Source organism: Eutrigla gurnardus, assembly GCF_963514095.1.
Source record: "Eutrigla gurnardus genome assembly, chromosome: 6".
Lineage (NCBI taxonomy): Eukaryota > Metazoa > Chordata > Actinopteri > Perciformes > Triglidae > Eutrigla > Eutrigla gurnardus.
The window spans coordinates 504,668-521,625 of record NC_139920.1 but is presented as its reverse complement, the minus strand read 5'-3'; the positions used below and the strand labels follow the sequence as shown (position 1 = coordinate 521,625).

At 41.9% G+C, this 16,958-nt stretch overlaps 1 protein-coding gene across 1 annotated transcript in view; it reads left to right on the top strand.

The window, feature by feature from the left end:
* LOC311014760 (epidermal growth factor receptor substrate 15-like 1) overlaps positions 1–16,958 on the top strand; it is a 139,824-nt gene that overhangs the window by 97,093 nt on the left and 25,773 nt on the right. The window contains exons 21-24 of the mRNA XM_084011552.1: positions 4,239–4,375; positions 4,497–4,560; positions 7,382–7,524; positions 9,548–9,641. Of these exons, the coding sequence (XP_083867678.1) occupies positions 4,239–4,375; positions 4,497–4,560; positions 7,382–7,524; positions 9,548–9,641 (438 nt within the window). The remainder of the gene's footprint in view (positions 1–4,238; positions 4,376–4,496; positions 4,561–7,381; positions 7,525–9,547; positions 9,642–16,958) is intronic.

Sequence of the window (16,958 nt, the reverse complement as noted above, 5' to 3'; positions counted from 1 at the left end):
TTAGTAAATCATCAAATTTTTGTATACATTCATTTAGTTCTGTAAAGATAGTGTTATTATTTGTTTTCTTGTGTTCTGTCTCTAATTTCTTAATTTGTTCTTCTAATAATCTTAGATTTTTTTCACGTTCCTTTTTCAATTTAGAGGATAATGATATAATTTTGCCCCTCAACACTGATTTCGCTGTGTCCCACAAGATGGAAGGGGAGACTTCGTTATTATCGTTTGTGTCTAAAAAAAATTTTAATTAGTTTTTTATATCTTGTACCACCTCCAGGTTATTTAAGAGTGACACATTTAGTCTCCATTTTCGAGTCTTGTTCTGATCCGTACATAACGACATGACCACTGGACCATGATCCGAAAGAGTTTGGGGTTCAATGTGGCATTCATCCACTCTATGAGCTTCTCGTTTTGAAATACAGAAGTAATCTATTCTTGAGTGACTCTTATGGACTCTCGAAAAGTGAGTGTAGTCTCTGGTCTTGGGGTTTTTTGCACGCCAGATGTCAACCAGACCAAGCTAATCTAGAATATTCCATACTGCTTTGGATTTGGATATTTGATATTTTAGTATCTATGCATTTATTTATCACACTTAATTAAAATCGCCCCCTAATAATTCCCTGCCACCTCCTTAAAGAACTTTGTTGAGCCACCTCCTTAAAGAACCCTGGGTCGTCCTCGTTGGGTGCATAGATATTTAGAATTTATTTCAAACAGAAACATTGTACCTCTGCAGATCAAACAAATGAATGCCTGTTTAATTACGGGACTTTGTAATGCCGCATCATGGCTGGCAGCCACTATGTCTGTTATCTTCAAATCTTCATATTTCAAACAGAAACATTGTCCTAGAGAACACTGAACTAGCTAAGTTATAGCTGAAACCATAACATGTATGAACACAGTCAGTCATACAAATACATTTTAGGGGAGGGACTTAAGAGATGCCTGTGAAAACTAAATATGTTGATATTTACTGATTGATATTCTGGACTGTATTTCTGAAGCATGCACTCTGAGATAATCGTTGAATGTTCAGAGTCCACATCATCTTGTGTGGGGTCCCACAGGGCTCAGTTCTTGGCCCTCTCCTCTTCTCTCTTTATTTGCTCCCACTGGGTTCCATACTTAAGCACTGCATTACATCCCACTTTTATGCAGACGACAGTCAGATTTATGTGCCTCTTAAAAAGAAGGATGAACACTCTGTCGGACTGTTACTTGAGTGTCTCAACGACATTAAGGCCTGGATGGCGCTGAACTTTTTAAATTTCAATGACAAAAAGATGGAAGTAATGGTTTTTGGTGGCCCCACTGGGACCCCCCCTGTAGACCTAGGCTCCTTGGCCCAGTATGTCAAACCAAGCATCACAAACCTAGGGGTTAAAGTGGACCCTGAGCTTAAATTTGACAGTCAGATTAAGGCTGTTGTTAAATCAAGTTTTTTCCATTTGAGGAATTTGTGAAAGAATGGGTCGCTCTCAGGAGCTCAGTGAATTCCAGCGTGTGTCAGGAACTCAAAGGCAACACAATACAGAGTCAGAGGGTTCAGGCAGAATCAGGGTCGTTTATTAAAAAAAGGTTTAAACCAGGAGGTCAATCAATCAGGCAAGAGTACAGATCCGCCAGGCAAGCTCGAAGGTCAAAAATACACAAAACAGGTCACACGAGGAATACTCAGGGAGAATAATGCTGGAACGCTCACAACGAAACGACGAGACGATCTGGCACAGGAGGAGTGGGAAGCATAGCTTAAGAGCCATACACTAGGGAGACAACGAGACACAGGTGAAACACATTGGGGCAAGGAAGACAATTACACAAGCGGGAAACTTGACAGGAAGACAGGGGTAGGACGCTTACTTTAAAACAGGAAATGAGATAGAGACAGAAAACTCAACTAAAAACCTAACAAAAGACAGTCTTATGTCTGGACCACATTATGTGGTCCTGACAGTACCCCCTCCCCTAGGGCCGACGCCATGCGGCCCAGGATCACCGGAGTTATCCCTGTGGAAGGCTCGGATGAGCCGCGGGTCCACTATGTGGCGGGAGGGGACCCAAGACCACTCCTCTGGGCCATACCCTTCCCAATCCACCAAATACTGCAGACCACGCCCCCGCCGCCTCACTGCCAGCAACTTCCTCACTGTGATAGGATGCCCCCTGTGCAACAAGTCCAGTCGTGAAATGTACTCCCTCCTAAATAGTCAACTGTCAGTGGGATTATAACAAAGTGGAAGCGATTGGGAACGACAGCAACTCAGCCAAGAAGTGGTAGGCCGCGTAAAATGACAGAGCTGCCCCTCTGTCATTTTATGTGGTTTTACGTGTGCCTGAATGCGTTCATTGAATGATAGTTCATGAACTCGTTCATATTTTGGGCGAACGTTAACTGAACGTACTGTATCTCTGCCTGATGAACGTTATTATACACAGGTTAAAATACACCATAAACAGGCATTAATATGTAGCGAAAAAAACACCCAATCTGGCAACACCAGCCGCCAGTGTCGCACCGCTGCATACGTCATCAAAACAAAAAACAGCATGGAGGCGACAGCAACGTGTAGGGGACAAAGTACCAAGGAGGCATCGTATTCTCGTTTAAACAAGTTTTATGACAAGGTCGGTGAGGATGGGAACAATCTTAGATTTCTGTGCAAACTTTGCACAGAAATCACATCAACAGCAAATGAAGATGAAATCTGACACATTTTCAGTGTTAAAACTGATAAAATAATTGCTGTCTGTGGTTCTACTGTATATAGGCTGTGGCAATCATTTTGAAAAATAATAGCTTGCAGCAACATATTGAAAAAAATAACTATGAACTAGTTCATTTTTGGAACTGTGAACCTAGTTCAAATATTTGAATTATGAACTATGAACTGAACTATCCATCCATCCATCCATTTTCTTCCGCTTATCCGGGACCGGGTCGCGGGGGCAGCTGCCTGAGCAGGGACGCCCAGACTTCCCTCTCCCCAGACACTTCCCCCAGCTCCTCCGGGAGGACCCCAAGGCGTTCCCAGGCCAGCCGGGTGACATAGTCACTCCAGCGTGTCCTGGGTCTTCCTCTGGGTCTCCTCCCGGTGGGGCATGCCTGGAACACCTCCCAAGGGAGGCGTCCAGGGGGCATCCGATGCAGATGCCCGAGCCACCTCAACTGGCTCCTCTCGATGTGGAGGAGCAGCGGCTCTACTCCTAGCTCCCCCCGTGTGACGGAGCTCCTCACCCTATCTCTAAGGGAGCGCCCCGCCACCCTGCGCCCCGCCACCCTGCGGAGGAAGCCTTTCGGCTCAGCTCTCTCTTTACCACGACGGACCGATACAGCGACCGCATTACTGCAGCCGCTGCACCGATCCGCCTGTCAATCTCATGTTCCATCCTTCCCTCACTCGTGAACAAGACCCCAAGATACTTAAACTCCTCCACTTGAGGCAGGAACTCCCCCCCGACCTGGAGGGAGAACTAGTTCATTTTAAAATTTGTGAACTGAACTTTGAAATAGTTAATGTAGAAAGTGAACTTTCCCAAAACTGCAGAGCGAGGTCAGCGGATGCTGAGGCACATAGTGCACAGAGGTCACCAACTTTCTGCAGAGTGAATCGCTACAGACCTCCAAACTTCATGTGGCCTTCAGATTAGCTCAAGAACAATGTAGAGAGCTTCATGGAATGGTTTTCCATGGCGATCCGCTGCATCTAAGCCATACATCACCAAGTGCAATGCAAAGCATCGGATGCAGTGGTGTAAAGCACGCGGCCACTGGACTCTAGATCAGGGGAGCGCTGTGCACTTTTCTCCTTTCAGTTATTAGGTGTTGCTTAAAATCGTTTCATTGGTGACTCCTTATTGGCCCGTCCAAATCTTCCACAATCCTATATGGCTCCCTCATATTATCAGCAGTATAAGCTGCGGTCATCACAAGTTTGGGCTCAGATCACAGTACAGAGCTACAGTGTATACAAAGAATTCCATTTTTCATTACGTCACAGACAGCAATGTCCAGCACTCAATGTAGAGCTACTGCCAGAGTTGTCATGGTTCCCACTGTCAGCGATACTGCTGCTGATAATGTGGAAAGGCTGGTGGAATGGGTTTGAAAAACTGACCTTGTCTGTTTATAGTTCCTGAGAAATGCCTGGTCCTGTTTTCTGTTGAATGAAAAGTTTAAGAAACACTACAGTGAAAATTTCAATAGCTCAAGTTGTCCATTTCTGCTGCAGATCCTTTTGGAGGAGACCCGTTCAAAGAGACAGATCCCTTCAAGGCTTCGTCAGAAGATTTCTTCAAGAAGACTACAAAGACAGATCCCTTCTCCACATCAGACCCCTTCAGTAAAAGTGCCACATTACCTTCAAAGGTACTTTTTCAAGGTTGATGTCCAGAACATGGAGTGCATATGATTATTTAAAATCAGAGTGCCACATATTTTAGATGACTACTGATACAATCACTGAGTTTTGATTTTACCTTTCTTGCAGCAAACCAGTCAATTCACAAGCAATGATCCATTCTCTTCAAGCAACCCAAAACCCAAAGGACCAGGTATGCTTTAATACTTTATTCCCTCCCATATGCAGTGACTGGACATTTTTGTTTTGTTTTTTAAGTAAAGCATTCTTTGTACTGTCCAATGTTGCCATAAAACAGTCTTGCTCGTTGATTTCAACATACCCTATAATGGCTCAATGCAACCAGAGATATTAAAAGGATAGTGACCTTGGTATACCTTGCTACAGTTTTGAAAACTAGACAATTTGGTAGACAGATTTCCAAACCTTAGATTGAAGTCAGTTCTATAATGTCTATCAGCCTTTCTCTGGCAGTGATGTAGTAGTTTTTGTGGTGGATATCCAATACTCAACCTCAATGTGTCAATGAAACAAGTCAGGATGTCGGTGGGATTCCTTGACTATCTCTACAATCCATGTTGTTGAGATATTTGTCTCCAGACCAAAGTGGTGGACTGACAACCGTCAGCACTGTACTTTACACACTTCGCCAAAATAACTTCAGTCTCAGCATGGGAAACGTTTTTCTTTCTCTCCCTCTCTTTCTTTGCTTGCTCCATGTCTGCAGGTCGACAGGATGCACCTCTCCATAGTAACCATCACCTCCTTATATGGTAACCTGACTCTCGCTGGATGAAATAGCAGCATCAATGTTGACGCTTGCTTCCTCGATGCGAGCCGCCATTGTTGTCTGAATCAAAACAGTCTCACAGTCGCTTCTCCGCTATATCTATGAAACTCCCGCCCTGCGTCCTGATTGGCTCATCCATAAAATCTGGTGCCGAAATCACTCCCAACGGAAGCAATCCCAAATGGATGTAAGTGGAGCTAGGCGGAACGAAATTCATCTGGCGAGAGACAGGTTACTTATATGGTGCCTCATAGGCAGTATTTATGCTAATTACTGAGTAGCGGGAGAATGCTAGCAGTTTATGATTGATTGGCATATATGAACATACACAATTGCTATGATCAAATCAGAGTTTTACGCAGTGTTCTTGAATCTGGAGGAGGTTTTGAGAACGGAGGAGATTTTTGTGTATAATACTCGCAAATTTATGAACATTTCATGAATGAGGCTCACTATCTTTTTCTTAAACTGTGGCCAACTTGTCATCAATATAATTGAAAATGTATAGTTAAGGGTCTAGGGGGATATTCTCTTCAATAATATTAGATAAATTAAACAACTGTAGTTTGGGGCATTTCCATGTCATATGAAAGCCTTTCTCCTTATTGTAATGCCAACACATTTCACTGCTACAGTTTTATGAGTTTGAGTTACCTCGAAGCATAACTTAAAATGTATTGTCAAAATTAATGCGTAAACGCACATCGGTTAATTTGTAATTAGTTGCACTCAATGCACTCTTTTGTAACGAAAAAAAAGATGGAACTATCAATGGATGACATTACGTTAGCGAGTGTCCGTGGAGAGAGAGAGAGAGAGAGAGAGAGAGAGAGAGAGAGAGAGAGAGAGAGAGAGAGAGACGGAGATGGTGAGTATGAAGTCAGCAGCTCCAGTGCTTACAGAGAGCAGCTGTGAATGTAGCAGTTAGCCCCAACATTAGCAACTGGCTCAGGGATAAACTCTGGCTCAGTCAGACTTAAGGTGGGCTGACCTGTTAAGCTGGGCTGATCTTTAAGGTGGACCACCACTATTCTCCTTTCAGTGTCAAGCTGCTCCTCTGAGTCTCTGAGCTTGTTATCTTAATATTTCTGTTAACTGTGTAACTGACAGCAGATTAAACAGTTAATTATTAATATCCCTACTGCAAACTCTGCTCTGTCTGTTTAATGTTTTAAAAGTTATTGTTAGAACTGTAATGGTATATTAAGTAACAGTACTCTGTATCGAAAATTACTGAAATGTAAGTATTTGTATTCAGTCTGATATTAAGTGGTGTCAGTGCATCTCTATTTGTTTAAGGCTTCACATTCTGGTTCATATACACCTTCTGTCATTTATCTTTCCGTTCCCACAACAATATACAGAGAAAATGGGAATTTTTACGAATGGTGATTAATGGTGAGCCGTTTTATGACTGAAGATACTGTTGATGACTGTGTAGGACACAGCGGGATTCTGGGTCAGGCTTGGGCTTCAGAGTCGTGGTGTGAGCGGGACCAGAGCGGAACCGGACCGGTACTTTTATAATAACAATGCCGCTCTCTGCGAAATCCGCTGCCCGCTCGTGGCCACATGCTCGCTCAGCTCCGCTCGTGTTGACTAGAAATTATGTGCAGATGCCGGAGGAGCCGGACCGCTACTTTTATAATAAAAATGCCGCTGTGTGCTTTCACTGCCCGCTCGCTCAGCTCCACTCGGGTGGCTGGAATTAAGATGACGAACGGTGGACATTCTTCTTGCATGTGATGTTGATACTTCACCTGCGCGGCTCACAAAGTTGCACAATCGCTCTGATCCACAGACACGGGACGAGCCTACTGTACGCACGAGGGTGGCTGTTATTCCATAAAAGCTCACCACGCGTCACTAGCGTTGTTTACACTGGAACTTTGACAGGCCACCGGCCTAAAAACAGTCAAGGGAAAAAAAAAATATATATAGAAATATGCAATCAGCTTTCCTGATCGGCACTTTGAGGGCCCACCGATCAACCTGTTTAGGGTCCATATCGGCCGATAACGATCAGCATCCCTACATTCTATGGTCATCCTTGCTCTAGTTTGTGTTGATTTTGCATTGCATTTGTATGGTGTTTCAGATATTTTTGCTCCTACATTAGTGTTAATCAGCTATGGTGGTCTCAATAATACTGACCATTTTATGAAGCGAGCAATTATGACCAGAAATTGTAAATTAATTATTTGATATGATTTTTTTTTTTCAGACCTTTTTGGCACATTGGACCCATTTGGCAGCAGTTCGTTCAACAGCAACAGTAACTCTACTGGATTTGCAGACTTCAGCCTCATGTCAAAGCCCAGAGATCCTTTTGAAGGCAGGGCCAGCTGGCTGCCAGACTATCAGAAGGTACCAGACCAAGACATCATCATCAAAATCAATGTATCACTGTAAAATATTATATATATATATTAGTGGTGGGCCGTTATCGGCGTTAGTGTGCAAAATTACCACATCAAAATAGCAGCTATGAAGCCGCCGGGTTTGCTTCAGGGAAAATTTATTTTTAAGAAGCTTCGCAATGGAAACCTCGACAAGACTAAGGTTGTTTGCACTTAGTGAGGTATTAGTGAGGTAGTCATTATTAAGGTAGCACACACATTATGAATGCCTTCGCCAGAATTCAAATGAGCCATTTTAATCTAGATTAATCTAGATTAATTCCAAGATAATAGTGAGATTAATCTAGATAAAAAAAAAAAAATCTATGCCCACCACTATATATATATATATATATATTAGTGCTGTCAACATTAACGCGTTAATCTTTGCGTTAATTTAACGAAATTAACACAGCTGCGTTTTGTTTACTTCCTGTGGCGGCTGACGTAAGACCTATGACGACATGTGCCGCAAAGCCGTTAGCCATTAGTTTTTAACGGAGTTCAGCGTAAGATTTTGGCTGAGGCTGCGGCGTCAGCAGGGAGAGGGGGGGGGGGGGGTCATGGCGAGCGATCACCGAGCAGTTTTTTTAAATTATCCCGGTAATTTGTCTGCGTGAGAAACACTAGATGTGGCGTGTGCTGCTTTGTCCTCTGACAATGTAAACAGACTGGTCTGTCTCCGTAACAGGCTGAATGTAAAGGAGGACTAGACTGACTTGTTGTTCTATGGAGTGAAAAGGATTTATCATTCTGACTTCACAGCAGAATATTTCCTTGTTCTTTTTTTCCATTTTTGCATGTTCTATTGTGGATCTTTTTGAAATGTTCTGTTAGTGCATATAAGAAATATGCCTTTTTCAAGCTGACAGTTAATTTTGATGGCCTTGATGGTTTCTTCGGAAATCTGTAGTTCACATGAGAGAATCTGTGCTTAAAGTAAAAAAAAGCTGCTATTTAACAATAGTATTTGAATTTAAATACTTCCTTTGTGTTGATTCTATATTAATTCCATCATTTTACATTTAAATATCCATTATAACATACTTTATTCTTAAGAAAGAAAGCGATTAATTGCAATTAATTACGGCAAATTGTGCGATTAATTAGTTAATTTTTTTTAATCGATTGACAGCACTAGAAGGCGGGCTCTGTACTTGGTCTCAGGTTGGAGTCTCTTGAGTCCGTGGTGGAGAGGAGAGCGCTGAATAAACTGTTATCCATCATAGACAATGATCAGCACCCTCTCCATCACACAGTGGTCAAACAGCGGAGCACCTTCTCCCACAGGCTGCTCCAGCTCCGCTGTCGAAGGGACAGATACAGGAAATCTTTCCTGCCACATGCCATCACACTGTACAATAACAGCTAAAACTCTGTTCATAATAATACAGTCCTCAAGCCCCATAGACTATAATGTTTATCTGTTGACTGCACCTGATTTTTTCACTTTTCAATTTGCACTTTAATTTACTGCTTTTTATACATTTAATATTGCTCTTTTATAGGTTGTTTCTTTACCTATTGTGTTCCTTATCTTTAGTTACTGTGTTGTCACTGTGTGTAATGCTGCTGCTACACTTTAATTTCCCAGCTTGGGATCAATAAAGTCTGTCTGTCTGTCTGTCTGTCTGTCTGTCTGTCTGTTTATCTATCTATCTATCTATCTATCTATCTATCTATCTATCTATCTATCTATCTATCTATCTATCTATATGATGATACAGACAGATTTTATACACACATTCTATCATCTTTATCTTAATCAATTTCCTTTTTTTGTAGAATATTATGCATTACTCACTGCATCTAGGCCGAGGTGAAACTGACTAAATAAAAATAGTGGCAAAACACTTACCTTTGTTTGAGTCCACCAGAGCTGCGATGCAGCCAGCAAGCTTCTCTTCTACCAATCCTGTTTGTGGCACCAATTATGACTTATTATAATATTATGATTGCTAATAGAACAGCATGTTCCTCTATCTTTCCAGTCGGTGTTTGTGGACGATCCATTCAGCAGGAAGAACAACACACCAGCTCTGCCGCCGAAGAAAAGTGTTCCCCCAAGGCCCAAACCACCCAGTGGTGAGTGTCACGCTGTAAAAGCTTTTGAATCTTTGTTTTATGATGAGGTGACTTCTGTATTTATACTGTTAAGTTTATTAATTGATAGCCATTTAGCTTAGACATTTCTCAGAGAACTCCATTATCAGAATGTGATCTTTTGAGGAAAAACGAAGGAAAAAGAAGGAAGTCTGTCTGAGGCTAGTGGAACAGCTTAAAAAGGAAGTGGGATTTTGGCTAAATCAAAAACCAAGATATATATACATACAAATATATATATATATATATATATATATATATATATATAGCGTACAGCGTGGTACTGTGATAGGATGCCACCTGTGCAACAAGTCCAGTTGTGAAATTTGCTCACTCCTAAATATTCCTCAGTCAACTGTCAGTGGGATTATAACAAAGTGGAAGCGATTGGGAACGACATCAACTCAACAAGAAGTGGTAGACCACGTAAAATGACGGAGCGGGGGTCAGCGGATGCTGAGGCACATGCTGAGGTCACCCAGGCTTGTGAATTCTGATTTTACCTGGTGAGCAAAACTACCAAGTTTGTCGAGGACTAGCTCTCTTTTTGTTTGCAGACCGACTTGTTTTTTCACCATTTAACCATTTAAAAAAAAATAATGTTCTGCTTCTACTTCTTTACTGCAACCAAATCAGTTGTTAAATACTGATGAGTTTGGTCCTCCCTTGGGTATTGGTTCTAAATGGGAACCTTTTCTAAGATTTTTACCGTCACCACAACAAATGAAGTTATGTTCTGTTATTTGCTTTTGTTGCAACATGCAAGTGGTTATTCCAACCCAGGTCTCAAGGCCAATAAGGATATTGAATCAATTGTGTCAAAGGCAGCACTCATATCTAATGGAAATAGAGCAGACCTCTTGTTCGCATCAACAACAGACAACTTCTGTGAGGGCTGTCTCATAACTGTGATTTGCTCTGAGTAATTTGGTTAAAAACATCCCTTTCCAGTATCTCACTGGAACTGTGCTTCGCATCATCAACAACAGTGTTGCCCTGGTGACTGACTGACAGGCTGCCAGTTTGTAACAGTTTGAGTAGAGAGAGATGTATTTTATTTCATGTGGTGTTTAAAAAAAAAAATCGTTGAGCGATGTGGTGCTCATGGTGTGAACCACAGTCACCCTGAAACAAAGAGAAGGTGTGTGGTCACACGTGCTGCTATGACACTCAACGACATGCTTGCTGACTCAGCGGTTATAGAATGGAGCTAGAGAGAAGTCTTTTACAGCTTTGATACCAGTCACTCAGTGGATGTGAGTCAATTTCATCTTCACTTTTTTTTTTTATCTGCAATGGCTCAAATTTACATTAATGCCTTAGAGGTTTTTCTATTGAATTTATTTATGATTATGATTGTTCACAAACTGCACGTGAAGGTGATGTTGTAAGAGCAATTGATGTGTGGTGTGCTCGGACTGTTGTTTGGAGACACACCCTATAACGTGCTTCCTCTCTCTTCCCTTTGTGTGTGTGTGTGTGTGTGTGTGTGTGTGTGTGTGTGTGTGTATTTACAAGGCTGAGTGGTTCACAGAAGGTCAGGTTGCAGGCTGTGTGCTGCAGGTGAATGCCAGCATTGTTACCTCTGTAACAAACTTGTTCACAGGGCTGTACGTTAACTTTTTCAGCACATAGCACTAGTGCTACAGAGGCTGACAGTTTTTAGCACAGGACCAGAAAGTTGTAGCACACCCAAAAAATGCAGAAGAAGCATCTTTATTACACTTTAACTCATTTTTACATAACAGAATCGTTCTACGCAGAAAGATTTTTTTTTTTATGGCTAAATCTGCCCATAGCACCCCGTGCTACAGGGCAGATTAATCCTTAGCACAGGCATGTTTTAGTGTAGCACGTGCGACATATATGTCGCACTGTACAGCCCTGGTTCATTTATTCAAATACATTCTTGATGTGTTCTGTCTTGCTCTTCTCTGAACACACATGCAAATACATATGCATGCTTTGTCACTTTCTCTCATCACCTAATGAGGCAATGAATGAGATGAATATGGATCACGGCTGCAGTGACAGTGCTAAACTGGTAGAGTTGAGGGCACAGAGCTGTACTGTTTTCAGTAGATTACATATTAATGTAGATTAAATACTGCATTCTGCATTTACATTTCTGTGACGGATGTTGAATTTAGATGTCAATAATCTGTCTTTTTTAAAACAGGGTGGAACTCATGTTTGTGGTTTCTCAAGAATGTGTGTGTGTGTGTGTGTGCCTGCCATTTATTGAAAGAGGAAAAAACAGATTGCCAGGCAAGCAGTTGTGCTCAGCAGTGTAAAATTAACTGCTCACCCCGATCAGCTTAGTTATCTGGATAATAGAACTACGTATGTGTGTGTTGTGTAACAACGGTTTGAATGGTCCTGTGGTTTTAACACCTATACGAGATACATGGTGTACTCTAAGCGTTCCCACGATCCTCTGCCAGACCCAGCTTTAACAGAAACTGTGAGAATATTATGATCACTGTTGTTCTATAGCATTACTGAGTGTGATAAACAAGACAGGGAAATGCTGAACTGTTTGGTCTTCAGGTACAACATCTCTATCACACTCTAAGAAATATTCAAATGTGATAAATGAATCCCAAATCAGGCTTTTTTTCCAACTTCTCCCCTGAGAATTTGCTGCTCTTCTTTTTTTATATAACTCTAAACTGAATATTTAGGAGGGATTGAACTGCTGGTCAAACAAAACAAGATGTCACTTTGGTGAAACGGACAACACCAACTGCATTTGGTGTTGGTAGAAATATAGTAGTAGTAGCATTAACAGTAGTGGTGGCATTGGGAGTATAGTGCTCTAGAAGGACAGTAGGGTTTAATGAGGTCTCTAAGATATGATTGTTGGGGTTGTAACAGGAGCAGATTTGGTTATCAACAGTTAATTATTAATATCAATATGATTATCGGTATTAATAATTATATTTAATATATTATCATGATATAATCATGAATAAACGGGGCACCACCCTGGGATCAGGGAAAAGATAACCTAAAACTGTATTCAGTCTCAATATAAAGGTTTTATACTCACATGCCAATCATCGTGATCATTGGCATAGGAGTACAAAACCAATCGAACAATTAAAAAGGCGTGAAATTCAAGCACTAGCCTTCACAACCTGCTGTTATCCAGTGACATATACACAACAAGCACAAGAGACCACTAGTTATAATATAATAAGATTTATTAAAATCAGTAATAATGATCACAATCAATAACACTGCAATTAACAAAGCCGTATTACCTAACTACCTAACACACAAAACTAAGCTTAAACAAAGGGAGAGACACACGTGGAGTGTGTGTGTGTTTGTGTGTGCGTGTGTGCGTGTGTGTGTGTGTGCGTGTGTGCGTGTAGAGAGAGAGAGGTGGAGCTATTCCTCGCAGCGTTCAGGGGCGGAGCCACTGGCGTCCGATGGAGTAGCGAGAGAGAGAGAGAAAGAGAGAGAGAGATAGCCGTATGTAGCCACCAGATGTAGCTATGTCCCTAGCGTCCGCCGGGAACAGCTGGCTTAGGACACGTGTGTGCCGCGTGTGTGTGTGTGTGTGTGTGTTAGCGGGACACAAACAAAGAGAGAGAATGCGCGAGCGATATTCTGAGGCACAGAAAACGTGCCGCTATCACCCGGGCGCGCGTGAATGAACTGGCGTTTATTCCGCGAGACCGGTCTTTTAACTGATAGTAGAGGCTTTCTGAGCTCGCGAATATGGCGGAGGTTAGTCGGAAACACTGTTACAGAAATCAACTCAGCTGCGTGGGTACACGATCAGCATTCAAATACAGCAGCACATGAACAAACGGACTTGGCGGTCCGTGATCAGAACTTAAAACACGTTAGCAAGAATTACAAGCATATCCTACACTATCACTTATGTCTCTGCCCAGACTGATAGCCTCTTACTGGTATCGTTGCGTAAGCTGCGAGCCCGTCCTGGCGATGACGGCGTTCCGTAACGGCGGTAGTTCGTGGGCCCTGGCGTCAGCGGGGGACGTGATGAGTCGGCTTCGTCCAGACGAGAGCGGAGCGGGTTTCCTCTCGTTGATCAAACTCAAATAAAGAAAACAGTTGGTGTTTCCTCCTTCCACGAGCGGCGATATAATCGCGGTTTGGCGAATTAGTCAGCTTACTTCAGACAGCGTCTGGTAGCTGGAAGGCAGGAACCGGCTTGGTTCCTCTTGTTGCAGCGGTGCGCTGCAGGAGGGGTCGCCTCCCGTTGCAACGTGGTGTTGCGCCGGTTGTAGGAAGAGACGCCAGAGTAGGAGTCAGAGTAAGAGTGAGTAAGAGCGTTCTCCAGGCGGCTTCGGTTTATAAAGCTCAGGCCGCTCCAGGGGACCCCCCGGGGTTCCCTGAAGATTGTCAGCCAATAGGCACCAGTTGGGTGGCGTCGCATCTCTCACCTGGGTGAGATGTGAAACTAAAATGGCGGTGTAGTTTTTTAATCCCCTTTGTCCCTTTGTCCCTTTGTCCTGTGTAGGCTTTGTAGGCTTCTGTAGGCCGCATTGTGTAGTCCTTCTAGTGAGGTCCCAACATGATGATGCCTGACCATTAAGAGCCTTGTAAGTGAGGAGAAGGATTCTATTCTGGATTTTACTGGGAGCCAGTGCAGAGAAGCTAATACAGGAGAAATGTGATCCCTTCTTCCAGCTTTAGTCAGAACACGCGCTGCAGCATTCTGGACCAGCTGGAGAGATTTAAGTGATTTATTGGAACAGCCTGATAATAAGGAATTACAATAATCCAGCCTCGAGGTAACAAATGCATGGACACGTTTTTATATCTTTTTGAGACAGCATTGGCCTAATTTTAGTAAAAGTTGGCTGTCCTTGTAGTTTGTTTAATATGCGAGTCAAAGGACAGGTCCTGATCAAAGATAACTCCAAGGTTTCTTACAGTAGTATTTGAGGCGATGGCAATCCCACCAATAGTAGCTATATCTTTAGACAGCGAGCTTCAGAAGAGTGTAGGCCCAAGTACTTCCGTTTTATAGGAGTTTAACATCAGGAAATTGCAGCTCATCCAGGATTTTATTTCATCAACACATGCCTGGAGTTTAACTAGCTGATTGGTTTCTTCAGGCTTGATTGATAGATATAATTGAGTATCATCTGCATAACAATGGAAGTTTATAGAGTGTCCTCTAATAATGTTGCCTAAAGGAAGCATATATAAGTTGAAAAGAATTGGTCCAAGCACAGAACCTTGAGGAACACCGTATTTAACTTCAGTGTGCCTGGAGGATTTTTCATTAACATGCACAAACTGAGAACGATTGGGTAAATAGGACTTAAACCAGCTTAATTCTGTTCATTTGTAGCCAATTAATTTTTCCAGTCTACATATTAGAATCTCATGGTTAATGGTGTCGAACGCAGCACTAAGATCTATTTGATATCAGTCTGTAATTTGCTAAAACCTCTGGATCTAGAGTAGGCTTCTTAAGAAGAAGTTTAATTATCCACTTTAAATGACTGTGGCACATATCCTGTTAATAAAGACACATTGATCATATCTAATAAGGACGCACTAACTAAGGGTAAGACTTCTTTCAGTAGCCTGGTTGGTATCGGGTCTAGGAGACAGGTTGAAGGTTTAGAAGAAACGATCTTTGACGTTAGTTGGTCAAGGTAGATTGGAGAAAAGCAGTCTAAATATATCAGGTCTTAATGCTATTTCTATTTCTAAGATTCCTGAGTTTGAGGGTAACGTGGTTCCAATTGAAGGCAAGACGTGAGTAATTTTGTCTCTGATAGCTAAAATGTTATCATTAAAAAAGTTCATAAAGTCGTTACTACTAAGATCTCTTGGAATACATGGCTCAGTAGAGCTGTGACTCTTTGTCAGCCTGGGTTGTTTTTATTTTCCTCTATTAATGATGAGTAGTAGGCTGCTCTGGCATTACGGAGAGCCTTCTCATACGTTTTAAGACTGTCTTGCCAGACTAGGCGGGATTCTTCCAGTTTGGTGGAGTGCCAGATGATTTCAAGATTATGACATTTTTGTTTTAATTTATGAGTTTGGGAGTTATACCATGGAGATAACTTCCTTTGTTTTACAGTTTTCTGTTTTAGAGGAGCGACAGAGTCAAGAGTCGATCTCAGTAGGTTTCCAGATTCATCTATAAGAGAATTGATCTGGGAGGGATTAAGATTAACATAGAAGTCCTCCGTTTCATTAAAACATGGCATTGAACTCAAGACTGATGGAATCACTTCCTTAAACTTAGCTACAGCTCTATCTGATAGACACCGAGAGTAGTATCTTTTTCCTAGAGGAGCGAAGTTCAGCATCAATAATTCAAAAGTTATCAAATAATGGTCAGATAAAGAAAAATTTTGAGGAAAGATTATTAAGTTTTCAATTCCAACGCCATTAGATAAGACGAGGTCAAGACGAGGTGTGGCTATGACAGTGAGTTGTACTACTGCTAATACTACTACTACTCTTAATGCTACTACTACTGTTAATATTACTACTACTGTTAATACTACTACTACTGTTAATATTACTAGTACACTGTAAAAACAATAACTTGAAATTGCTGGTCTTAAAAGGATTTTTATATTAAGTGAATATAAAACTACAAGTTGCACTTCAAACTGATTATTTTAGCTGTTTCAACTAACTTCCAAACGTTGCTGATTAAAAGTTGAGCTCAATTCATAAACTGAGTTGGCGAAATAAACAAATAAGAATCGAATCCTACTTGAGGGCGGGTCAACTAATCTGTGCATGCTAATTCGGGTTATTTAAGTGCACAAGCTCTTCAAGGGGCAGCACCAGGTTTCCCAGCCATTTTCTCAGAGATTATTCTCGCCTCGTTGGAAATTTTTCGTCCACCATCTTGTGCCCTTGCCAACATTGCAGTCGCAATTCTCATCGAAAAGGTAAGTTACAACACTTGAAGCTCAACAGCATTTTGAATTTCGGCGTTTGTTGGGATTGTTTGTGGAAATGTGCTTAAGATGGCGTTTTATGTGACCGACTGAAATTAGTTGCTGAGCTAACCGTAAAACGTGTTAACTATCCTATCCTAGCCAATGTAATGCTTGTGCAGGAGGATATTTGTCCAGCAAATTTCAGCAACATGTTATCAGCTTGAGAGCTCTGTCGCTATGTTGATATGGAAAATAAATGACAAGCTATGATTTCGGAGAACAGCGAAACAAATGAGGCAAAAGCGTGGTCCTTTTCAATCTCTCCCTCACTTTTACCATGATAGCATGCTCAGGCGCGCAGGAAGCACCGGTGCCCACCCCGACTTTTCACAGGAATCCG